Source organism: Dendronephthya gigantea, unplaced genomic scaffold, assembly GCF_004324835.1.
Source record: "Dendronephthya gigantea isolate DGI-Jeju-01 unplaced genomic scaffold, DenGig_1.0 000003F, whole genome shotgun sequence".
In the NCBI taxonomy this organism is placed as follows: Eukaryota; Metazoa; Cnidaria; class Anthozoa; order Malacalcyonacea; family Nephtheidae; genus Dendronephthya; species Dendronephthya gigantea.
Window position 1 is genome coordinate 761023 of NW_021163013.1, and position 23960 is coordinate 784982.

A 23960-nucleotide genomic window follows, 5' to 3' on the forward strand; every position below is an offset into this window, starting at 1 on the left:
TTTCGTCAAACAGTAAATTCTGCTCTGCTGCGTGTGATTAACGTTTGTCGCGTGTAAAATTTGATGCTTGAACGACTGCATATACACTTACAATTCCTTAAGGCATTAATGTCCTGTTCAAATAGAGCGAGTTATGACACTTATTCCGGTTAGGCGAGGTAAAAAGTGCATCACATCACAACCTGATTAGTCTTTAATTATATGCAGTTTTCACCTCGCATATAGCCGGGATAACTCGCTCCATGAGTCCATGTAAAAAGGGCCTAAGTTATATATACGGCAAACTTGAAACAACACTGCAAACCTTACCAGGATTTACTGTTTGGTAAATCTTTCTTGTGAAGTGAGCGAGTTTCCACGAACTTAATTGTATTTTCTTTTCTTTCATATGGCACGAAAACACTTAACTGAAAAGTTTAATTTTTTTCACAGCTCTGTTTAAAAAATAATCCATTTATATATAGCGCGCATATCCTAAAAAGTCCAAGGCGATCCGATTAATGAAGTAGATCACGCACATATAGCCATAGCTATACATGGACACATATTTATGTTCTCTTGGGATAACCCTTGATGTAATAAAACTCGAACTGTGTGTACTGAAAGGGTGTTTGGCTTTTTTAAGGAGCGAGCTATGAGCTGCCCCAAAGTTACCGTTTCGCAATTATAGTTACCGATTCAGAAATTTTACAAGAAATTTTGGCCAACTAGCTGTATGCCATGGATTCGTAAAAGGTCTATATACGTAATCCCCCCATATGTATATAACATTGTTCCAAGATGTATACAGGATTTATCAACGCATACCTGAAAATTCTTCTTACTCTTATCACACAGCGGTCAAATATATGTAGCTTCACCTGTAGCTTAGTCTGTCCTCCTTCTATATTGAAATTGAAGCCGTGAATCGAATCCTGATAATTTGATAAATAAATAATGATAGCGGAATGGAACGTTTTCTTACAAGCAAAATCGCTTCTAAACAGGGAGATATCGCAACTGACAGTTGCTTGATAATCATCTACCGTCACGAATTGCGCGCTTAAAAGCTAAAACAGGAAAGTCTATTGAAATCAATATTTTATTATAATTTGAATGCTTTATTATTATGCTGAGCCCATGGATGCGTAAAATTGAAAGCGAGATGCTTAAAGGACCTGTTTACCTGGAGTGAGTTACCCCGGCTGACGAGGAAAAAAGGGCATCACATCAAAGACTCCTGATTAGTCTTCCATTATAATTATGCACTTCTCACGTCACCTCTATTCAACAGGCCCTTTATTTCAATTCCCTCAAACTCATTACTATATGCCATTTACCCACCAGGGACCGCTTGTATAAAACTCATTAACTACATTTTGCATAGTTGCATCCTAGTAAACTCTAAATACATGCACGACCTTGATTGGGGAATTCTGTCCCTATAACAGCTATAACTACAGTTAATTTCCTTCCATGACCTTCATAACAGAAAAATTACTGCCGATTTAGGTGCTCTAAGCGGATCGCAGCCTTTAAAAATACTTGCATTTCACTTATTCCCACGGAAAGGAAAGTCTTGCCGTTCTTAATATCAACGATCATGTCTTACCGTTCTTAATAATTATTAACGATCAAGTCTTACCGTTCTTAATATTAACGAAATGTATTCCCAATAAAATTTTAAAAAGGGCACCCGATCGTACGCACGAAAACATTTATAACCAGAAAATATTCCACCTTCTTATAAATTTTAATATAATAAAACATGAAGTAATTAGTGTTCAAAGTCCAATGAGCAATCGAATGAAGACTGTTTGAGCTGTTCCTCGCTCGCGTTGCTAGTATCGGTTGTTGCATATTCAACTGAATCAAAGCTGCATGGCCAATGCATACGTCGTAGGCGTAGTGCGTTTCGTTTGAATAGGTATAATTTTGTCTTTTCAAAGAGGGAGATGGCGTCTCTAATATGCACCGTTCAACTCATCAGCAAAGAGTTGTTTCAATCAAAAAGTCCATAATGTACCTGTTTACATGCAGGATGGGCCAAAGCACCCTAGACAACGTTGACGTCTTTGATTTGTATTTTTTTAAAGGTTTATATTGATAGAAAAGACAGAGAAATGGTATCTTTTTTAAAAAAATTGCTTATAATTCAATCAATAACAACTAATCAATTTAACGTGATGAATTTAACTTTTGAATGAATTCATGACCCATGCTAATTAACTAAGAAAGTAACTGTGATGTATATTTAACCGTAAATCTAAAATCATGAATGCATTCAGTTAATCTTTCACTCTTTTTCCAACTTCACTCTCTTCATGTGACGTGCATAAATTTGATATGCCGATTTAAAGCCACTTTCCAAAGCTCCTTGAATCCAGCCAGCCGTAAATGATATGTTTTCACCAGCAAAATGCACATTTCCCATCGGCTCCCACAAATACCTGTAATTCAGCAAAAAAAAATCTTTATAGGACCCTGGGTCGTACCTGAGAAACCATAAAGAATAATTTTACATAAAAATCTACCAATATCCTGGATCCGCCACTAATAACACACACTCAATAGGGGAAACATAGTAAGGAATACCCACCGAAAACACAAATACAGGCAAAAGATATTACTTTGAGGGCGAAAGAATATGATGTCCCATATTTAGCATCAAATGTGGTATAACAACTGCCTAAAATAGACAAAACACTTCTCGAAGTTTTCTCTATTTTAGGCAGTTTTTATGGCCACATTTGATGCTAAGTTTTTGAAGACGCTGCCACGCTGCTTCCTGGTTATATTTCCCTTATTATTTTAAAATCAAGCAACTAATTTCAAACATTTTCGAAGTAACCTCTTCGGCCACGATCAACATGTATACTTTGTTGCGCCAGGGAGAGGTCTCTTTTTCCCATTATAATGGTCCCCCCACTCGAAACTCCTTAAAAGAGGCCATGAACGAAAATCCAATGCCACGAACGACTTTGACGTCGTTTTATACGGCTTAAACTTGAGTCCTAAGCATGAGGTTCGAAGTATTATATGGGATCATATATTCCCTAATTCATTAACTTTATTTTCGATGGGAAAAGTTTGTCCAGCGTATTATCAGATCATGCAGTGATAATAGATCATATGATCAAAAAGGGAAAGTCGTGCAAAATTGGGGAATAATTAAGTGCTCGGGTCTGTGGTCTCTTTTGGTGTCATGACTGACATCCCATTTGCATCCATGCGGACAGGTAAACTAGCTTCGTTGTTTTCGGCAAAAAGACGCTGTGAAAGAAAGTTGAAGGCGAAGAGTCTCGGACTTAATTGCCCCGGTTGTCAGGAATAATAGTAAATAATATGACACCTGAGTTACGTAAGAGGATATATTTTTTGGTCGGACGTTTATATGTCAGTTCAAAAATTCATCTTTCCAATTACATACCTGATATTGTTGTATTGTGTGGTCTTCAAGAGTCCATAGGCACCTTGATAAGAGGGTTGGTTGTACCAAGCATGGACAATGCATTTTTCAACTGCCCCTTCTATTTCAGGGTGGATTTCTGAAATTTGCTCAATGGCTTCCTTCTTCGCTTGCTCTTTGGTCAAGGAACCAAAAAGCAGTGCTTCATTTTTCCAGGTGTAAATCAGAATTATTCCTTGCTTGGTGGACGCGAGATAGTCAGGATCGGGCTTTACGTAATGTATTTGACCGATAGGTAGGTTGGTCTTAGAAAAGCCACCTTTGATGCCATACTTCTCCTCTTCCAGAATCTGGTCTTGGTTTGCAGGATAATCTTTGTGGAAGGTCCTGTAAACATGTCTTCAATTGCTTGAAGATTCTTTCTAAGAGCTTTCTTGACCTCTTCGTCAGGTCGAATTGGCGCGAAAGTGATTTGTCGCAGTATGTTCACTTGAGGGGTGACAATTACGGTCTGAATACAAACAATTTAAATTACACACAGAATTTAGAACTGTAAATTAATACATCAACATACACCGAGTCTTTCTTTAATTACGCTAACTGATATTATTTTCCTCCCTAATTTAATGCGTATTGCGATAAAAATTTTGAATAATTATTATGACTTTTGTGATTTAACGCACCTGCGTGAGAAATGCCAGAATTGATTACACAGATTTCAACAAATTCTTGTAAATTAACCTCACATTTTTATCTAGTGAACGTCTCTTTTATTCTCTTTTATGATAATTGTAATTTAGAAGACTCACCCGTGCTTTGTATGTAGTCTCTGGTTCATTTTCAGTGGCGTAGCAGGTTACCATTACGCAATCCTTGCTAGGGTCAGAGGGCGAGGAATAATACGAAATCTTGCAAACTTGTTGTTTATTTTTCAAATCATCAGAACTGAGCGGTTTCGGTCGGTTTGGACTGAAGAATGCTTCAGGTATACTGTGCATACCACCAACCAAGGTGTGCATATCAGCTGACCACCAGTGTCCTAGTTGATCACGAAGATACTGAACGAACGATTGATCCAGTTGCTGTGTGTAAGAAAACACTGAGTAGCCACGAACTGCATCGTCGGACCAAGGCAAAAGGTTTTCAAGCATGTCAATGTCTAATGAATCCAGATTATCACACCCGTCGCATTCCAATTTTGCACGAATAACATTAGCATTGCTCTCCAGAAAGCTTTCCAACGTAAACTGGCTTCAAATGTTGATCCAGCGATCCCAAACTGCGATTTCTTCTTTATTTGTGGTTGTTTTATTCAACCAGGCAATCAATTGGTCGGTGACAACGCTGGTTGTTCTGTCGTAATAATCACCTAAACATTGTTACAAAAAGAAGAAACGGATTAAACGACGATGATTTAAAATGTTCTGAAGCATTAGTACTATAGTGCATAGTGCCATATTTTATAGGGCGAAGCAAGTTTATGACAGGAGTTCTGAAAAAGATTTCCCCACAAAAGTATAGTTACATAAAGCTTTTTATTCTAATATTATTTAGTATAAATTTCCTGGTGACCATTGATTTTCCTGCATTTTGATTGGTCAAGATTTGCTATCTCCGAAACGATACTGGTCGATGACTATAGCTTTTTGTTGTTGTTTTTCAAATAAGATATTTGAAGTAATTATAAATTTTTATGAAATTATGTTGATTATTATTTGTAAGCACCTCGACATTTAGGAGTGATGCTTGAAAATGTTCCCAAAATTGGACGAGCCGCTATTTTTTTTTGCATAAATATTTAATATTTGCATAAAAAAACTGTACAACTTTCGTAGCGCTTTTCGGCGAACTTTTCCGGCGTAATTTTCAATGCAAACACGATAGTTTAAAATACAGTCCCAACAGACTTTTATCCAATTTTTACTTTTCTGACTCAGTATTTTTAGTTAACCCAGGGCCGTTTAACTTGGATACAAAAAACGTTCCGCCATTTTGTTTATCTTAACAAAATCAGTAATGAAATGAAATATCATCCGACGAATAAGCATACAGTAATTTTAGTAAGCTAATACGACAAATAATACCAATATTTTTAATAACGACGTCCTTTTCTCCTTTCTTTTTGCTTCCCGTCTTAATTCCTTTCCTCCAGTTTGGCCAAACAGTGTCGAAATGGTTTTTTTCCCAGGCTAATAAAAAGGATTAAAAGAATAATGTTTACTTTCATGCGCAGGGCCGCCAAGAGAGTCTCGAAACCCGAGGCTGAATTCCCGTTAGGGAACCAAAATTTATAACAAAAAACTGCCATGATAAGTTCATGTAAATGTTAATGCGATAATTAATGCATGGCCTGAGATTTCAGAGGTTAAGAATGGTAAATTTTTGGGGATAGGGCACTGTTAGGTGAGATTGGGGGCATCCTCTCCTAAAAAAATTTGAAATTTTAGAGTGCAGCAAATGTGATTTCCTGTGTTTTTCGCGGTGAGATTTCTGCAATATCGAATATATATTGTATTACCTGGGGGGCGGTCGCATAAAAGTAATTAACTACACGTTGCATAGTTAAATCCTAGTTAACTCAGAAATACACGACTCTCATTGGCGAATTTTGCCCTTAACTACAGTTAGAAGTTAACTAGTTTTTTATACTACTCCCTATGAACCATAAATAACCCAACGTATTCTGACACAGGACTATGTACTTCCAAAAATATAGTTTAATTTCATTCTTGTAGCATTTTGGAGGTCCTTTCAAACCTGGGACCCGGGACAAATTGCCCCCTTTTGTCCCCCCTATCTTTGGGCGGCCTTGTTCATGCGCATGCGCTACGGAGAGCCCAGAGACAATGCCACAAATTCATCACCTAATGAGACAGACATCGTGATATTCAACCTCGTTCCCTGGGCTTTTTACCTTGATGCTGGGGAACGAGATTGCGTGATAGTGACGCCGTGAAGAAACCACTATCACTTTAACATGACAATGAGGATCGAGACACATCAAAGTCATTATCATGCAGTTGGATTATTTGGATAATGAAAATTAAGCTATGAAAATGTAGAACGGTGAAATTTATCAAAATTAAAATTGTTTCAATCTAGCATCACATACTTGCTGTTTTTTCCTTCAATCCGTAAATATTGGAAATGCCATTTTCATCAAAGTTTGGAAACTTTTTGATGCTAAGTTTAAATTCAGTGATATATCCATCTGTTAAAAAATGAGCTCTATTGTTTGGTTCATCCACACCACCAGGTAATCTCATCGCTCCGGCTAAGAAAAGAACAAATTTAGGCTTGGGTAGCCATATCAATGATTTGTACTTAACGTCCTAATAAATTCAAATTCATTTTGTGAAGTATTTTTAATCAATTATGAATTTGAAATCGTGTCTTTTTAAATCTACCTTCGCCAAATAAACCAGGTGCAAGGCCTGCATCTTTTCCATAAGTGAAAACTCTTCCACCATAACGATCAGTCTGCTCAAGGATTTTCACTTTTAGCCCAGCTCTCTTCAACTCATACGCTGCAGCAAGACCAGCCATACCAGCTCCAACAATAATCACGTCATATTCAACATCCTTTGGTGGAACATATTCCTGGGATGCGCTTATTGTCGGTGGAGATGGGCCAGGTGGACAGTCGCCGTACTCTAAATAGGCCGCATTCAATCCTTCTTTCTGGATCTTCAGCATAAAATCTTTTAAATAATCACTCTGTTGAATGACTTTGGTGCCTTGTTCTTTCATTCTCTCCTTAAATGTTTTCACTCCCTTTAAAAGGTGAGTATTGCTTAAAAGAAAAGATGTTGCCATTGTCCTAGAAAAGATGTAATAGGAAAAAGACACTAAGGTAAGGCCTTAATCAGGAGAGCTGTAACGGTAGCGGAAAAATAGACGGATGAAATTTTAAACTGCCAAATAGTCTACCAAATTTCACCTATAGGTACCAATTTTATTCGTTTACACAACGTTTAATTTCAGTTTTCGTACGGATAATATTGCGAATGATGTGATTTGAACGACTTAAATATAGATGGTCCAAATTTCATCCCTACCAAACCTAAAAATAAAGGAAATAGTGCGTACTGTAAATGGGGTGCAATATATAGCCCACAGCTCATTATCGATATAGTTTGACTTGTGTAAAAAGCAAAAAGAAAACCTTAAAGCGTATAGGAAGAATATATAATTTAAGCAGTTTAGACTATTTCAATACATATGGAGCTACCACATGTATACAGGCTTGATGAATGTCTCGAAATGAAAAAGAAAACATGGACCATCTAGTCCAGTTCACATATTGTACTATACCAAGAGGAACTAGAATCAATCGGTAATGGAATCGTCAAAAATCGTGACGCATTTTCAAAACTGTATATTATCCGATTTCATATTCGACGTGAAATAGCCTGATTTCTAAGTTGTAAAATAGCCTGATTTCTGGGTTGACGACGATCTAGCTTTGTGTAGGCTAATTATATATAAACCTAAATTACATTTTGCATAGTCAGTTCAATGCTAACTCGAACATACATAATTCCAATTGGTCAATTTTGACTCTGCTATATCTACATTTAATACAGCATGTTTTTACAACCAGAACAATAGACCGACTCACGGCAACAAATTACCAGTTCACATGTTTATTGATACTTTTGAGAGACGTAGCTATATTTGGCAATGAATTTGCAATAATATTGTCATAAAAACTGCCTGCATGCATTGTACCCACCTTGTGTTCTGACAAGAAATCTCGTCTGTGAGTATTTTAATTGAATACGAGGCAGAATCCGCCCAATGTATAAACATTCAAATCGTTTAAACTTTCTGACGTCAAGTGGGAAGAGCAAAATTCAATTTCCTCCCTGACAATGCAGCCCATTCCTAAACGCGCGTTGTTGCCGATACGATGATGCAACAGTGACGTAAACGGATGTCTTATTTCAGATGAGTGATGTCAAGGCCGTCGCAAGGACATGACCAAGCTGAAATTATAATTCGTGTCGATCGATAATCGTCCAACGACCGAAGGTAACGAGCTGAAGTCTTTAGGTTAAAGTCAACGAAGATGTCGAGAACTGAGCCGAGCGAATCCGGTACCGTGAGAATCAGCCTAATATACGACACTAGCTGTGACTGACTAGACCTACATGCCCGGATTTTTGTACTGTGAATTAATGATCGAAGCCGTTTTAATGATTGCTAGCAAGCGGGTTTTCTGCCAAACAATACACGTATACACACGGGTCTTTGAGCAGAGCGATTCGCCAAGTGAGAAGATTGAGCTTGTGCATGGTGTTTATGCGACCCTCTGAAATGCTATTGGTTGTTTCTTCGCGCCAAATGGAAAAAGAGTTTAATTGATTGGATTGAGCAGATCAAACGATGTTCGCGTGCGGTGCCATATTGGATCTACAAATGTTCTGAAGTGCCGGTTTGACACATGTCTGAAATGCCACCCGCAAACATGTTTTTTTTTGTCAAAACCGAAGACACACCTTGATTTGAACGTTTCCTCATTAACTTTATTCTATTATTGATATGCTAAAATAGCTTTAACGCATTTTGTTTTGACCTTTTAGCCTGGCCACTGCCATACTCTGGTGCCCTGCGCAATAGATATGAACTGTAGACTATAACGAAGCTTAAGGCGGATTTCCATTCAGTGCATGCAAAATGTTGCGCGATCGATTTTTGCGATCCCTTTTTTTTAAATGTGTTCAGTGAAGCACGTCTACGGTCTAATGCCTGTTTCCGTAGAGCAGCCGAATAATATACCATTATATCAGTATAGCTATATAAGCCCAGTAATACCATGAACCATCAATAGAAGAATATATTGCGAGATTCATCGGGAGGCAAAAATAAACGCACTCCTGATTTCTGGACATTTTCAGTCGTATTTGTAAAGTGCAGAGGTAACCAGCTATTAGCATTGTTTAGCCTTAATTTTCAATATTGAAATTGAAGTAAACAAGGTAGGGATATATACTGTATCAATATCTCGTAAACATTCAATCATTTCGGCCACCCTGTTGAGTCACAACGAAACCCAGTTAAGATGTCAGTTTAACTCCTCCCATTTACGCATGCAGTTGCAATACTCCCGATCAAATATTTGTATAAACAACATGGCATCAAATGTGGTATAACAAGTGCCTAAAATAGACAAAACACTTTTTCAAAGGCAGTTGTTATACCACATTTGATGCTAAGTTGTTTGAAGACGCTGCCCCGCTGCTCCCTGGTTATATCGGAATTTGTACAGACAATATAAACTTTGCTTTGCTTTCTGCGATTAATATTTGTCGAGTAAAATTTGATGCTTCAAGGACTGCATACACTTACAAAAGCCCTTCAGGCATTAAATAATATACGACAAATGTGAAACAACACTGCAAAGCTTAGCAGCCGGGATTACAGTTTGGTAGATCTTCCCAGCGAAGTGTATACGAGTATGCACGAACTTGTATTTGCTTTCCTCTTATATGGCACGAAAACACTTCACTTCAAAGTTTAGTTTTTTCATAGCTTTGTTTAATGAAGTAAATTACGCACATTGCTATACATGGACTTGCACTTATGACTTATGAATGTAATCTCGGGATAACCAATATAATAATGTAATAAAACTTTATTGAAAGGGTTCTTTTTTTAAGGAGCGAGCTATGAGCAGACCCGAAGTTATCGCTTCGCAATAGTTACTGATTCAGAACTTTACAAGAAATGTTGGTCTACTGTATGACATAGATTCGTAAAAAGCCTATATACACATGTAATCCCCCCGTGTATGTATAACATTGACCAAAGATGTATGCTACAGGATTTATATATCAATACATACCTGGAAATTGTCTTCGGTCAAATCGCACTGTGGTCAAATATAGCTTCGCCAGTAGGCAGTAGCCTAGTCTGCCCTCCTTCGAGATTGAAATTGAAATGAATCGAACACTGATCTGATGTACATATGTATAAGGATACCAGGATATAACGTCGTATGCTTGAACGATTTCTTTGCTAATGAGATTTCGTCAACATTAATTAATGGTATGGATATCCGGTCTCTGCATGCGACTCCTCGGGCTCGGGGCTCGGGACATGGGAAGTATCGTGCGAAGCTCCTCCTACTCACGTAATTCGTCTAATTTATTCCGCTTTCCTGAGGTCGCGGTCTTACAATTTATCTTCACTTTGATCTCGAAGAAGAGTTACTGGTACAAAGCTACAAGTAGCCTATAAGGCTTATTATATGGGGTCTTTTCAGCCCGGCTACAAGGCTGAAAATTCAGCCCGTTATTGCTATTGTGATATATAGTTATTGGGTTACAGAACATGTAAATATACAGGTGTTATGTTACCGACAATATATATAGAAGGAATTGAACGTTACTAGAACTTGGTTAGCGTTCAGACTACATGGCCATTGTAGTATTAATAATCTTAGTATACAAATAAATGAACGTATACGGATAAAATAGCTATGAAATGCCAATAAAATATACCTCGCGGTTATATGACAATATTTCAGTCCGGGCTGAGTTTCAGACAGCCCGCGATTTCAGCTATACCCAAGCTGAAATTTCAGCCAGGGTTGAAACTTAATAACTTAGGGCGCTTTCTTTTATACGAAAAAAACGGCCAGATCGGTCCTGTTGTATTTCGGAACAGTCAGATTATTGGTATTTAAGAGTGTTTCAAGAACTCTGCATTCGAGTTTATCGTTATTTACATCTGCCTAGCGCGGAAAATATAGTTTTATAATTGCTCTTCAATTTCAAGTAACATATGACCGGTCTGACCATTTTGGCTGCTTAATAGAAAGCGCACTTATATAGTGTTGTTGTCATGTAATCGTAATACATGGTGTATTTTCAGCCCAGGCTGAGTTTCACCCGGAACACCGGGGTCTAGGCATGGCAAGTTTCAGCCCGGGCTGTGCCATGACACGTAAAAATTATTTTAAGACCAGGGGCGGGTTGTATAAAACTATTCAACTACACGCTGCATAGTTAAATCCTAGTTAACTTAGAAATACACAACTATGATTCTCCAATTCTGCCCCTAACTACAGGTAAAAGTTAACTATAGCCTTTTATACAACTGGCCCTACGGCGACTTTCAGCAAGGGCTGAGTTTGTGAAGGAGGTTGTTAGACCTATTTCGATTCTTCGAGCGCGTTAAAATCCCGAATGACAATAACCTGACTTTGAAGGGATTATGATTGCACATAAAATGAAATAAACAAACGAAAAAGCATTGTCAAGGCGAATTTTTCTGTCCGGGTTAGCCCCTAAAAGAGTTAATGTGCAATACGCGTTGGTACTCGTATAAAAAATACTTAACTTAAATATATTACATGCAGTCCTTACGGCTTTATTGTGTTAAGTTATATGCACATACATAGTTAATAGGAAATATCAACTGGTATGAGCAAATATAATTTTTGGCCATTCACAAATATCAATTCCTTCCAAGCTTGACATCAATCATTTTGTCCAATCTGTCGTTCTTAGGTAAACAGTGGGTTTAGGTAAACATGTAAAGTTTACATATCTTAAAAGCCCAAGCAAAGCTAAATTTGAGCTTAACTAAATTAAATTTTAACCTTAAAACAAAGGTGCTTTAGGCGGCTGCCAGCTCTTATGTCAATCAATTGTGTTTTAAATTACGCACCCTCCATTAAACGGCTACATATCAAAGTCCCGAAATTTTTTTAATACAAATAAATATTAAGGGGCTGATTACATGGGGTGATTTCAGCCCGGGCTGAGTTTCAGCCCGGTTAGCGGGGCCGAAAATATTGATGATTACATGGACGTTTTTAACGCAATTCAGCCCGGGTATTTATCTCGCGCATTTACGCGCGAAATTTGAAAATAAAAACATGGCGCCTGCAATAAATATTCAAAAACTTGCAGTTCTTGTATTTTTCCAGTTCGGATTGCTACTTACCTTAATAATACAATGCTATGGTATCGCTATGCTTTATCAACTTCTCCATGCAAAGCAGAATTTGCTATTGTGTGCATATTTATGCACACAGAAAAGAAAAATGGCAAGAAAACTGAAACGTCTTAAAATTCGTCGACTTTCCAGAAAAAAGAGATCGGTGTGGGTTGCTAAAGGAAGAACTGGCCAATGGTGGGATAATGCTGTTCACGGAAATGTTCCTGCTAGTGTTTGGACGAAAAATTTTCGAATGAGCAGAGAGAATTTTTTTAATTTAGTGCTATTATTAGACCCATACATAAAGCCAGATCCAACCACCCCCAATCGTCGGTTTTTAGCAACTGAAAAGAAGATAGCGATCACCCTCTACTATCTTAAAGACACTGGCTCACTGTGGATGACTGCAAATACATTTGGGGTCCATCAATGCACAGTAACTAAGGTTATCACCCAGGTATGCCATGCTATAAACACTGTACTTGGTCCAATGTATTTGCACTTACCTCACGATGTAAATGAAATGAGAGAAAAAGTTTCGGAGTTTGAGCTCAAATTTGGGATGACTCAAGCATTTGGGTGCATTGATGGAACTCATATCGCACTCAAACGTCCTCCAGGAAATTCTCAAGATTTTTATAACTATAAACAGTTTTTCTCTCTCAATGTACAGGCTGTATGTGACAGTAGGCATTACCAGAAATTTGGGACAAGATGGCGTCTTGCATTCGGATAAAAACAAACATGGCGGCCAAATTTCATGCGAAACAATATGGCTTAATCACAAAACTTTAAATTACGCTTCCTATGTGTGTTTTTTTCTTGGTTCGGAGTTCGAATTCTGTAAATCGCTCAGAAAGGAAGAGTTATAACAAAAAATATTCACTCACTAGCAAATCCTCTAGGTTCCTGAGTGCGATTTATATACAAGTCCAATTTGAATGATTCGGCTATATAAACCATAGTAATATCGGTAAACATGCTCTACAATCTGGTCAAATACACCACTTTCCTTTTGGACGATGTAAAGTTCGGAGTCGGAAATGTCTTTGGTTGTGATATAGCTACCGATATAACTCATAAATATCTTCGTATTTTTTACCGCCACGGTTCCCACAGCGTTTGAAATTTCATGATTCTTCAGTGTGTTAAGCATCCGGCCATATACATTTGAAGCATAATTATAATTGCATAATTATACCATCGAGCCATTTTATGAAATTTTCACCAATTACTCTGGTCAAGAAACGGACGCTGCCCACGAACGCGGACGCAAAATGTCCCAAATTTCTGGTAATGGGGTTACTTTATGGATGTTGAATGCAAGTGGCCTGGTTCAGTACATGACGCTAAAGTTTTTGCAAATTCTTCTGTCTGTGCAAACCTTAATAGTGCCAAACTTCCCATTACCTACATTTCAATACTACCTGGTTATGAGCCTATACCAAGTTACATTATAGGGGACCCTGCTTACCCACTTACTCGGTTTTGTATGAAGGAGTACCAAGCCTGTACAAATAATGCACAGGTGATATTCAATTCAATGCTCCGATCAGCAAGGAACCAAATTGAATGTGCCTTTGGCAGGCTTAAAGCTCGGTGGGGATTTCTTAGCCGAAAAGTCGATTTAAAATTTGAATCAATACCAACAGTTGTGTACAGCTGCTTTGTACTCCACAACTATTGTGAAAGAAATAAAGAGGGTGGATTAGATGAAGAAGCAGTTCAACATCAAATTCAACAACATCAAGAAGATGAAGAGGAACAACCTAATATACCTGACAAAGTGTACTCTAACAATAATTCTGAAGGTGAACTTGTTCGCTCAGTCCTCACAGAATACATCACACAAAATCTACCAGATAATTACTGTGAACAAGACATGTAAGCACACATAATGCGAGTGAATTATGATATAAAATCTAATTTCAAGAAAACTTTACAACATTACAGGGCATGATGGGCATCCAGTAATTGAGTTTAAGAAATGTCAAACAGGTTGTGTTAATATAAGTTTTGAAAACCTCAATAAGCAGTTTGAAAAATGAATTATTTGTTGTTTTAAGTATATCATGACTCTTATACTTTACAACTTGTTAAATATTCAACAGTTTATTTCATGCTGTGGTTTAGATTGTAATCCCAAACTATGTTATACACTTTAACAATATGAAGGGAGATATAAACAATGAACTAATAAACTTTACCTCCAACGAGATTGACATTAATGATATGCCTTTGAATGTTAACAAAACTGTATTATATAAGCTTTCAATTTAACATGAACATCAACTATTTGGTCCATTTTGTTACCTTGATCTGGCCAAATTATTAAAAAGCAAAATATAGTTTAAAATTTTGTCAAAAGGATTACCATTTTAAAAAGGCTGGTATGTCCAATTGTCAGCAACATTTTCACCATGATCTGGTTCAGGATCATGCACCCGATGAACACCATAGTTAATATGAGTAGGACCTATCATATGACCAATTTGGTGAGGTCTGCCATTTTGAATATTTTGCTGTGTCATAGCGTGGGCCATTACTTCCATACTTTGGGTCAAACTTTGAGCCACTTGAACTATAGATGAACTCATTTGTTGCATAGAGTTTTCAAATGTACTATTTGACTCTTTTATAGCCTGTGTTATATCACGCTTAAATTGTGCATCCTCTTTTGATTCTTTTAATAGCAATTGGTCACGCTGAGCAGCACTTAATTGTCGCTCCATATTTTTGCGTTTTTTATCTATAAGTTTTGGCACAGCATTTTCTGGTTTTCTTTTTCTATCACTTGACAGACCACCAGGATTCTTTTGTGAGGTACCTCTGCCAATGACATCATGTATGGTATCCTCAAATGAAATAAACTGGTCATCATCTTCACCATTTGTTTCTGCATTAACATTATCAAGTGCACAGGATGAGGTAGGGATTAAACAAACATTGTTATTAACTTGCTCTGTTGAAGTCCCACAAAACAATGGCTTTGTTGCCGGCGAGCCTCCCCATATTTGAACTAACTCGTCGTAGAAGTCAAGAACAACTTTACCACTACCGCTTCGGCGACCAGTAGTAACAGCAACTGAAAAATTTTGCCTCACCTCTTTGATCTTTTCTTGCACGCGTTGATAGCCTTTCTTTATCAGGTTTTTTCATCTTGACGTTGCTTTATCAATTTATTTTTTTCCCGCTTCTCTTCGGGGTCAAGAATTTCATCACTCTTACTGAATAATGGACTGGATATTGCTGAAGGAGGTCCAAATAGCGTAGGATCATTGGCATAAATGGTTGCCAACGCTACTCGAAGTGCTTCATATTGCTTCACCCGATCTGCATCAAAATCCGAATTTTGAAATTCCATTTGACTTTTATAATTCGCTAAACAGCGAATAAGATTTCCTACTTTATCATCCTTGTCCCAACGAAATCGCGTTTTCTTTTCGACATTTTGTTTAGAGGTATTTAACTCAGATTCTTCTATTATTTCTAAATCACCACCTTCCAGAGACGCCATTTTGTTCGCGATAGATTATACAACGCATGCGTGTCAATACTTCTAGCCCGGTTGTGCCCGATTACATGATAAAACTTCCAGCCCGGGCTAAGTTTCATCCCGGGCTGAAGTTTCATCCCGGGTAGCTCAAACCGGGCTGAAATTCTAGCCCGGGCTGAAACTCAGCCCGGGCTGAAAACACTCCATGTAATCAGCCCCTAACTATCCCTCTATTAAACGGCCACCCCTTAAGCGGCCGCGGCCACCAAAGAGTAGTCCCAAACGATGTTTTATATCAATTTTTACTTCTATTACGCGGCCAGCCTGCAGAATTGAGTCTAGGTAATTGTCGAGAGTCGAGAGCTAAAAGTCGAGCCAATTTGCTTTATTTGTAATATGATGCTTAAAACGTAGCTATATATATGTTATAACACATGCCACATTACACCTCAAAAGCATTGTTTGGCTGCATAGAAATGCGAAATATCATTTCCTGCTGTTATTTCGCATCAAATCCCGCCTTTTTAAGCTTTTCCTTTAGCTAATTGATCGAAAATTCATCTCCTGTAAAATGGAATATACAACCTCCACATCTATTTACTCTCTGAAATTCTTCATTACCTACTGCGTGATAAGTCTGACCTATATGAATAACATCTTGAACAATTAATTACAGGTGAGGTGACCTATATGAATAACATCTTGAACAATTAATTACAGGTGAGGTGACCTATATAAATAACATCTTGAACAATCTTAATCCACGAAAGGCAGTTGGACGCGATAACATTTCTCAGCGCTTATTACGTATATCGGCTCCTGTGATATCACAGCCACTAACTAATTTGATAAATCACTTTATTACCAAACGATTATGGCCTATACAAGGTGAATAAAAAAACCCGGACACCTTTGAAATTCAAATTAGTCTTATAGCGGCTGTAATGTGACAGAAGTTGCTTAAAATATTTCATAGGTATACGAAGCATATCATATTAATTAACCTAAAACATAAAGTTTGTCTCCATTGGGACTTAAAATGCATTCTAAGCTCTCTAAATACAAAAGAACAGTTTTATCAAATCGTTTTTGTTGATTGTCATGGGAATTGTCATATTCCAGCCATAAGTTCCCAGCTAATTTGAATTTCAAATGTGTCAGTTTTTTTTACTCACCCTGTACAGGGTGTATATCAAAAAAACGTCAACTACCATAATTTGTATGCACTTTAGAATTTCAATTACTGTGCAACTAAATACGCTTCTAGGATTTGAAAATACGTTTCCCAGAGTTATCAAAACAAGCAAACAGAGTGAATTAAAATTAGGTCGATTACGAATGGCTCAGCTAACAACAGAGCAAAGAGTATATTTCATATTTTAAAGTACGCCCAAACTCAAATCGAAACTCGTAATCGAACTCATAAGTTTAATTCACTTTGTGTGCTTGTTTTGATAACCCTGGGAAACGTATTTTCAAATCCCAGAAGCATAATTAGTTGCACAGTCATTGAAATTCTAATGTATAATTTCGTGCATACAAATTATGGTATTTGCAGTTTTTTTGATACACCCTGTAGTTTGGCGGAGCAGCAATTATGTTAAACCAGTGAGACGCAATCATGCATTGCGACATATGTCAATGCCCGTACAGACCAGTACAATTCGGCAACGCGGCGCTAATGTTTGAATTACGTGACGGACAACTTTGAATCCGGATCCAATATTCTACTTCATGTAACTGTTAAACAACTATCACCATTTATTCGCCCAGATAGTTATCAACCATTATTATGATATTTTCTATGCAGTTTTTCTACAATGTCATTTATTTTTAGGCAAATCCGTGCAATTAATCTTTCCCTTCGCACTTAACTCTCTTCATGTGACGTGCGTAAACTTGATAAGCGGATTTAAAGCCACTTTCCACAGCTCCTTGAATCCAGCCAGCGGTAAATGATATGTTATCGCCAGCAAAATGCACATTACCCATTGGTTCCCACAAATATCTGGAAGTTATAAGGAAAAGTGTTATGTTGGAGGAGCCACATTGTTTCAGTTTGCTTTTGGTCCATGGTAGCACACTGCCTTACAAAAACAGTATGTTACGTTGGAGTTAATAAACTGACTTTATTGACGAGAATTCATCCTGATATGAATCAGTACATAATCCATAAAAAATACATAATCCTAAAATATATTGAATTCAATCGTCAATTCGTTGGTCGGCCTATCACAGTATTCAAAATAATTCTTACCAGTTAAAACGAGCATGGTATTAGGCCTATGTAATATTTTCACGACTACAACGCACCTGATATTGTTGAATTGAGTGGTCTTCAAGAGTCCATAAGCACCTTGATAAGAGGGTTGGTTGTACCAAGCATGGACAATGCATTTTTCAACTGCTCCTTCTTCTTTGATCTCAGGGTGAATTTCTCCAACTTGTTCAATTACCTCCTTCTCTGCCTGCTCTTGGGTCAGGGAACCAAAAAGCAATGCTTCATTTTTCCAGGTGTAACTCATAATTATTCCTTGCTTGGTGGACGCGAGATACTCAGGATCGGGCTTCACGTAATGTATTTGACCGATGGGTAGGTTGGTCTTAGAAAAGCCACCATGGATGTCGTACTTCTCCTCTTCCCAGAATCTGGTCTTGGTTTGCAGGAAAATCTTTGTGGCTGGTCCAGTAAACATGTCTTCAATGGCTTGAAGATTCTTTCTGAGGGCCTCCCTGTCTTCCTGGGTTGGTAGGATTGGCTCAAAAGTAATTTGCCGCAATATATTGACTTGAGTGGTGAGGATTACAGCCTACATCAAATAATAGATCATGATAAAACTGATGTTTTACATGTATTTCCTTTAAAACTACGAAAGGCGGGGTGTGAAGTTTCCTTCTAAAGATTTACTGATGAATATGAAGCATATTGATAATTTTTCAATATTTCAGGGAGAAGTTCGAATTGTGATATGAAACTTTTGTTGAAGAATAAGTTAACAAGTGGTTAAAACTACATGAAATAAAAGCCTTAAAGGCGATGCACCTCCTACAGAATTCACATCGTATATGTAAATGTATTACTTGGTAGGTTAATCATACTCTATAAAATATTTGTGCATTTACCCGTGCTGTGTATTGACGTTCTGGTTCTGGAGAGTTTGCATAGCAGGCTACAATGACATAATCGTCGTTTGGCTGAGAGGATGATGAATGATAACGAATTTTGTAAACTTGTTTCTTCATATCGATATCGTCAGAAACCAACGGATCTTTCTCACACGTGAAGAAAGCTTTTGGTAAACTGTGCATGCCACCCACTAGGGTGCGCATATCAGGTGAGGACCAGTTTCCCAGCTGACCGCGAAGATATCCATCCAATGCTCGGTCCAGCTGTTGTGTATAACTAAATACAGAGTATCCACGAACTGCATCGTTGGACCAGGGCAAAAGTTTGCCAAGCATCTTGACATTTAAGCAATCTTGATCATCCTTTGTTAATTTTGCACGAATAACATCAACATTGCTCTCCAGAAAGCTTTCCAATGTAAACTGGCTCCAAATGTTGATCCAGCGTTCCCACACTTTAATTTCTTCTTCTATAGTGGTCGTATTTTTTAACCAGGCAATCAATTGATCTGTGACAACCTTGGTTGTTTTTGAGTAATAATCCCCTGAATATATTTCAGAACCAGGAAAATCATAATTTAATGATTGGGATTGTGGATGATTAATGCTGTTTGTACCCAACCAAATTTCGTGAAAAAGGTCACGTGTACACCCCTGATACGCCTAACAAATTAATTTGAATACATATGCAAATTGATTACAAACACTAGTGGTTGTACTGATTTTTTGAACAACTGAGCGGAAATATTTCGATGTTAATATTTTTCAATGGAAGTACATAATTATTTATCCACGGTTTTAACCTAAACGCCTTTCGAACAACTGGCCCCAGCATATAATAAGCAAAAAGGCATATTAAAATTAATTAATACGTTTCGTCACAGCGACGTCATCAGACTAAATACAGTTATTAGTTAAGCTCTTCTATCTTCTGTATAGCTGGTACATTTAAATTTGAAATGAATAGTAATATTATGATAACATTAAATTTTGAAGTAATTGTATACTTTGTTTATTATAATAATATTATAATAGATAGAATAGCTTAACTGTATTTAGTCCGTCACTTGTAGTGCGACGAAACGTTACTCAATACGTTTTAATATGCCTTTTTGCGTGTCATTTCCTGGGCTTCGATGTTTTTCTCTGAAAAAAATATCCCACTGAAATAAATATTTTTCACTGAAACAAATATAGGAAGTAACATGTACAATACCTATATCCTTTACGTCGACACCACTAATCCCTTTCTTCCAATCTGGCCAAACAGTTGCAAAATGGTTCTCTTCCCAAACTAAGGAAGAAATTGAACAACATCAATTGCATAATTTTATCGTTCATTAACCTATAAATCCTACTGTTTGATGGACTAACCCTTATAGAGTAGGAAATAATAATCGGACTATATTTTTTGGATGGGAAAAGATCGTTAGGTTGGTACGTCATGTTAATTAGCAGAGCGTGGAAGCAATAATTTTCAAAATGAACTAATAATGCTGAACGTGAATAATATTATACAAATATTAGCATTAAATTTAACCAGTATTTTTGTTAATGCGCTTCTGAACCACTGTTTGCTTTAAAATTTTAGAAAATATTGCTTCTGCCGGTGAGGAAAATATTTATGCAAAAAGATATTCAACTTTGTAATCATGCGATTAAAAATTAATATAAGGATTTGCTTTAACCCGGGGTTAAATGAAGAAATAAGATATTTAAAAGGAAATCTGCATGGCGGCCGAAAAAACGAAAGAGGAGAAAAAAATGTTGCGGCATTTAATATTCCATAAAGCATATACTATAGAGTAAACATTTATTTAAAATCTAGCTATAATAGCACATACGGTTTGTTTGCTCCTTCAGTCTGTAAATTAAGGAAAGGCCTTTTTCATCGTAATTTGGGAACTCTTTCATCTCTAAATTAAATTTCGTTATAATTATATCCATCTGTCATAAAATGCGTTTTAGCTTTAGATGAGCCAACGTCTTTGGGAAATCTCATCGCTCCGCCTAAAAATTCAAACGGCGATATATCAATAATTAGGTAGCCACGCGCATTTCTACAACGGTGACTTACTGCTAAATTCAAACGAATCCCAGCAGTATGGATAATAATTGCTATTATTATAGGAGTGAAAAGTTTGTGATACAATCAATTCCCGCACTGACTTCATGGAGAAGGAGGGAAAATATTCTGTGTACAAAAATTTATGGTCGAAAATACTAAGAGCATAGAAACAATTCAACTTAAAATTAATGTTTGTTGGTAATTATCGCAATATATTTCCAGAAATTTTGCCTTCAGTTGGCGTACCTTCGCCAAATAGACCAGGTGCAAGGCCTGCATCTTCCCCATAAGTGAAAACTCTTCCACCAAAGCGATCAGTCTGCTCCAGAATTTTCCCTTTTAGCCCTACCCTCTTCAACTCATACGCTGCAGAAAGACCAGACATACCAGCGCCAACAATAATCACGTCATATTCCATTACGGGGGGATGGCTCGATGCCATTCTTGTTGTTGGAGGGGCAGGGCCAGGTACAATATCGCCGTACTCCAAATAGGCCTCGTGCAAGTTATCATGGAGGATTTTCAGCATGAACGTTTTTAAATAGTTACTCTGCTGAATGACTGGAGGATCTTCTTGACCTTTCATTCTTTCCTTGAATGGTTTCACGCCTTTCAAAAGGTGAATATTTGCAGAGAGAAAGTTTGATGCCATGGTACTAGAAAAAATGAAGAAAAGAATCAATAGATATCACCGAATGTTATAAAGAATATCGAAGATGATGGAGGAACGTTATAAAGGGGGTGGGGGGATGGTTGGGGAATAATTATATAGTCACATTCAACATTATTATATACTTTCTTTTAGAATTGAATGTTTTCTAGATCATTGTTTTATTTGAACCGCCAGAACCCAGATATTTATTTACGTTTGCAAAACATGTATTTTCTACAACAGTGGCAATAATACAGCGGAATCCATTTGACTGCAAAACAAGAAGAGTTGTGCCGTTTAATAAAATTATATGCCGTTTGAAATGACACATGCATGCACTGCTTCCAAGGAATGGACGCAGCGTTCCATTTCTTTTCTGACATTGATGCAGTGTTGTTGAAAGAAAGTGTTTTAAAAAAGTGCTTGTGTTAAAAGAAAGTGCTTTCCCATGACTTTAGAATCGCCCTTTCGTATGACTATCCACATTCTATAATACCGCAAGTGTTTCGAATATGTTTACATGAAAGAATGCGCGCCAAAACTGTATGACATTTCAAAATTGAAACGTCATACTTTTTCTAAACGACACAACATTCGTTACGAACGCTTTTTATTTTGCAGTCTACCGGAATCCGCTGTAAAGTATTCAAACTAATTTTGAAAAAAAGCTAGATTTTAATAGGGGATACTTTTTTATACACCCTGTAGAGTCATCCCTAATGCGACTGCTGCAGATATTGAGAGGTTTAAACCGCTTCAAGTAGGGCAGCACGGCCAGCACCTTTTTATTGATCTAGTCAATCTTGTCTGAAAATCGTGCAGTGTTGAATTAGGCGTCGTTAACCAATTAAAATGATTATTTATATTGTTGATCACAAAATAGAGGAGGAAAGGACACCGCGAATGCACTCTAGTAGGCAAATTTGAGTTGTCTGAAGGTCGCAAAGCTTCGAATTGTCTGCGAAATAGAGTTATAAAACGAGCTTGATTGTTATTGATGATACAATCTACTTCATGAAGAACACTGCACGCGAAGAAATTGCCGGATTTATAGCTGTGAGGATCTACCTATATGTAATATGATCCACGAGTTTTGTGATTTGCTTTTTGTAATTAATAGTGAACAAAGATGATCATGCACCCAATACCAAACGTTCGTATAGGTAAGTACAGAACGGTACTTCGGTTCCGTGTATAAGTCTTAATTCTGGGTTTAAATTTCAAATTCAAAATACTTTAATAAGAACGCTATTGGTTACAAAATACCTTAATAAGAACGCTATTGGTTATTCATTTGTAAAGAATATTAATTTTTTACATAAAAATCCACCAATTTTAACATGATTGCAAATTAGATATAGTAATTCAATCTGAATTGAATTGAAATGAAGCAGTTGCTGCATGCATGTAGCTATTTCCAACAGCAAGTGTGAAGGAGGAAGTGCGTTTCATGACTGAAGTGCATGCGTAAGTTTGTATGTAAGAATGTGAGTTTGTGACGTGGTTCCTTCTAATCGTACGCAATATAGAATAATTATATATCCGAATATTATGACGTCATAACAACGAAATGTGAATTGGAAACATGAGACAAGAAACTGAAAAATAAATTTCGCCAAGTTAAATTCTTCCTGCCGTTGTTCCACACATTCCATGACGTATATTAATATAAATTTAAATGTATACGATAATTATCACAGGTTTTAATATAATATAGTATGTTTTTTTTGTGTGATGCCGGCCTGTATTACTATTACATATACGCTATGGAAGACACTCATGCAAAAAAATAACATGTTTCACAATTTATCGAGCAGAAATTAAATGCATACCTGAAAATTTCCTGCGGTTCAAAGACAATGTATGTTCACCAGTTACCTTGTCTGCACTCCTTCGAGATTGAAGTTGAAATAAATGAGTCTGATATATATGTAGCTATGAACAAAGATTCATTATATATTTATGACAATGTATGACGATAGCAGAATGGAACGTCGTATGCTCCAATTCTTTGGTTATTATTAGAATGATAAAACTACTGGATGCTGATTGGTCCAGAGGAGAACAGTGTATATAACTACGTGCTGCAGCACAAATAATTATTTTGCCCAAAATAAAACGGCGGAAATTAATTGAATAAAAAATATAAACAGTCCTGAATGAACGAAAATATTTCACTCAAACTACGAACACACTGAATACTGCAAACTGAATTGATAAAAGTCTGGCATGCAGGCGTATATTTTGACATGAAAGGTATGCATGCATGCATTAGAAATTG

General features: G+C 37.0%; 1 protein-coding gene and 1 pseudogene across 1 annotated transcript; both read right to left on the bottom strand.

Annotated features, from left to right (window-relative positions):
* Positions 1 to 1753: 1753 nt before the first annotated feature.
* On the bottom strand, positions 1754 to 19399 carry LOC114540744 (annotated as a pseudogene).
* On the bottom strand, positions 4620 to 7231 carry LOC114540724 (L-amino acid oxidase Bs29-like). Its single transcript, XM_028560854.1, has 4 exons — positions 6796 to 7231; positions 6501 to 6662; positions 5473 to 5577; positions 4620 to 4757 (listed from the first exon to the last, which is right to left on the bottom strand). Exons 1-4 carry the CDS (start codon positions 7202 to 7204, stop codon positions 4642 to 4644), a joined length of 792 nt encoding a protein of 263 aa, XP_028416655.1. The 5' UTR covers positions 7205 to 7231; the 3' UTR covers positions 4620 to 4641.
* Positions 19400 to 23960: the final 4561 nt, after the last annotated feature.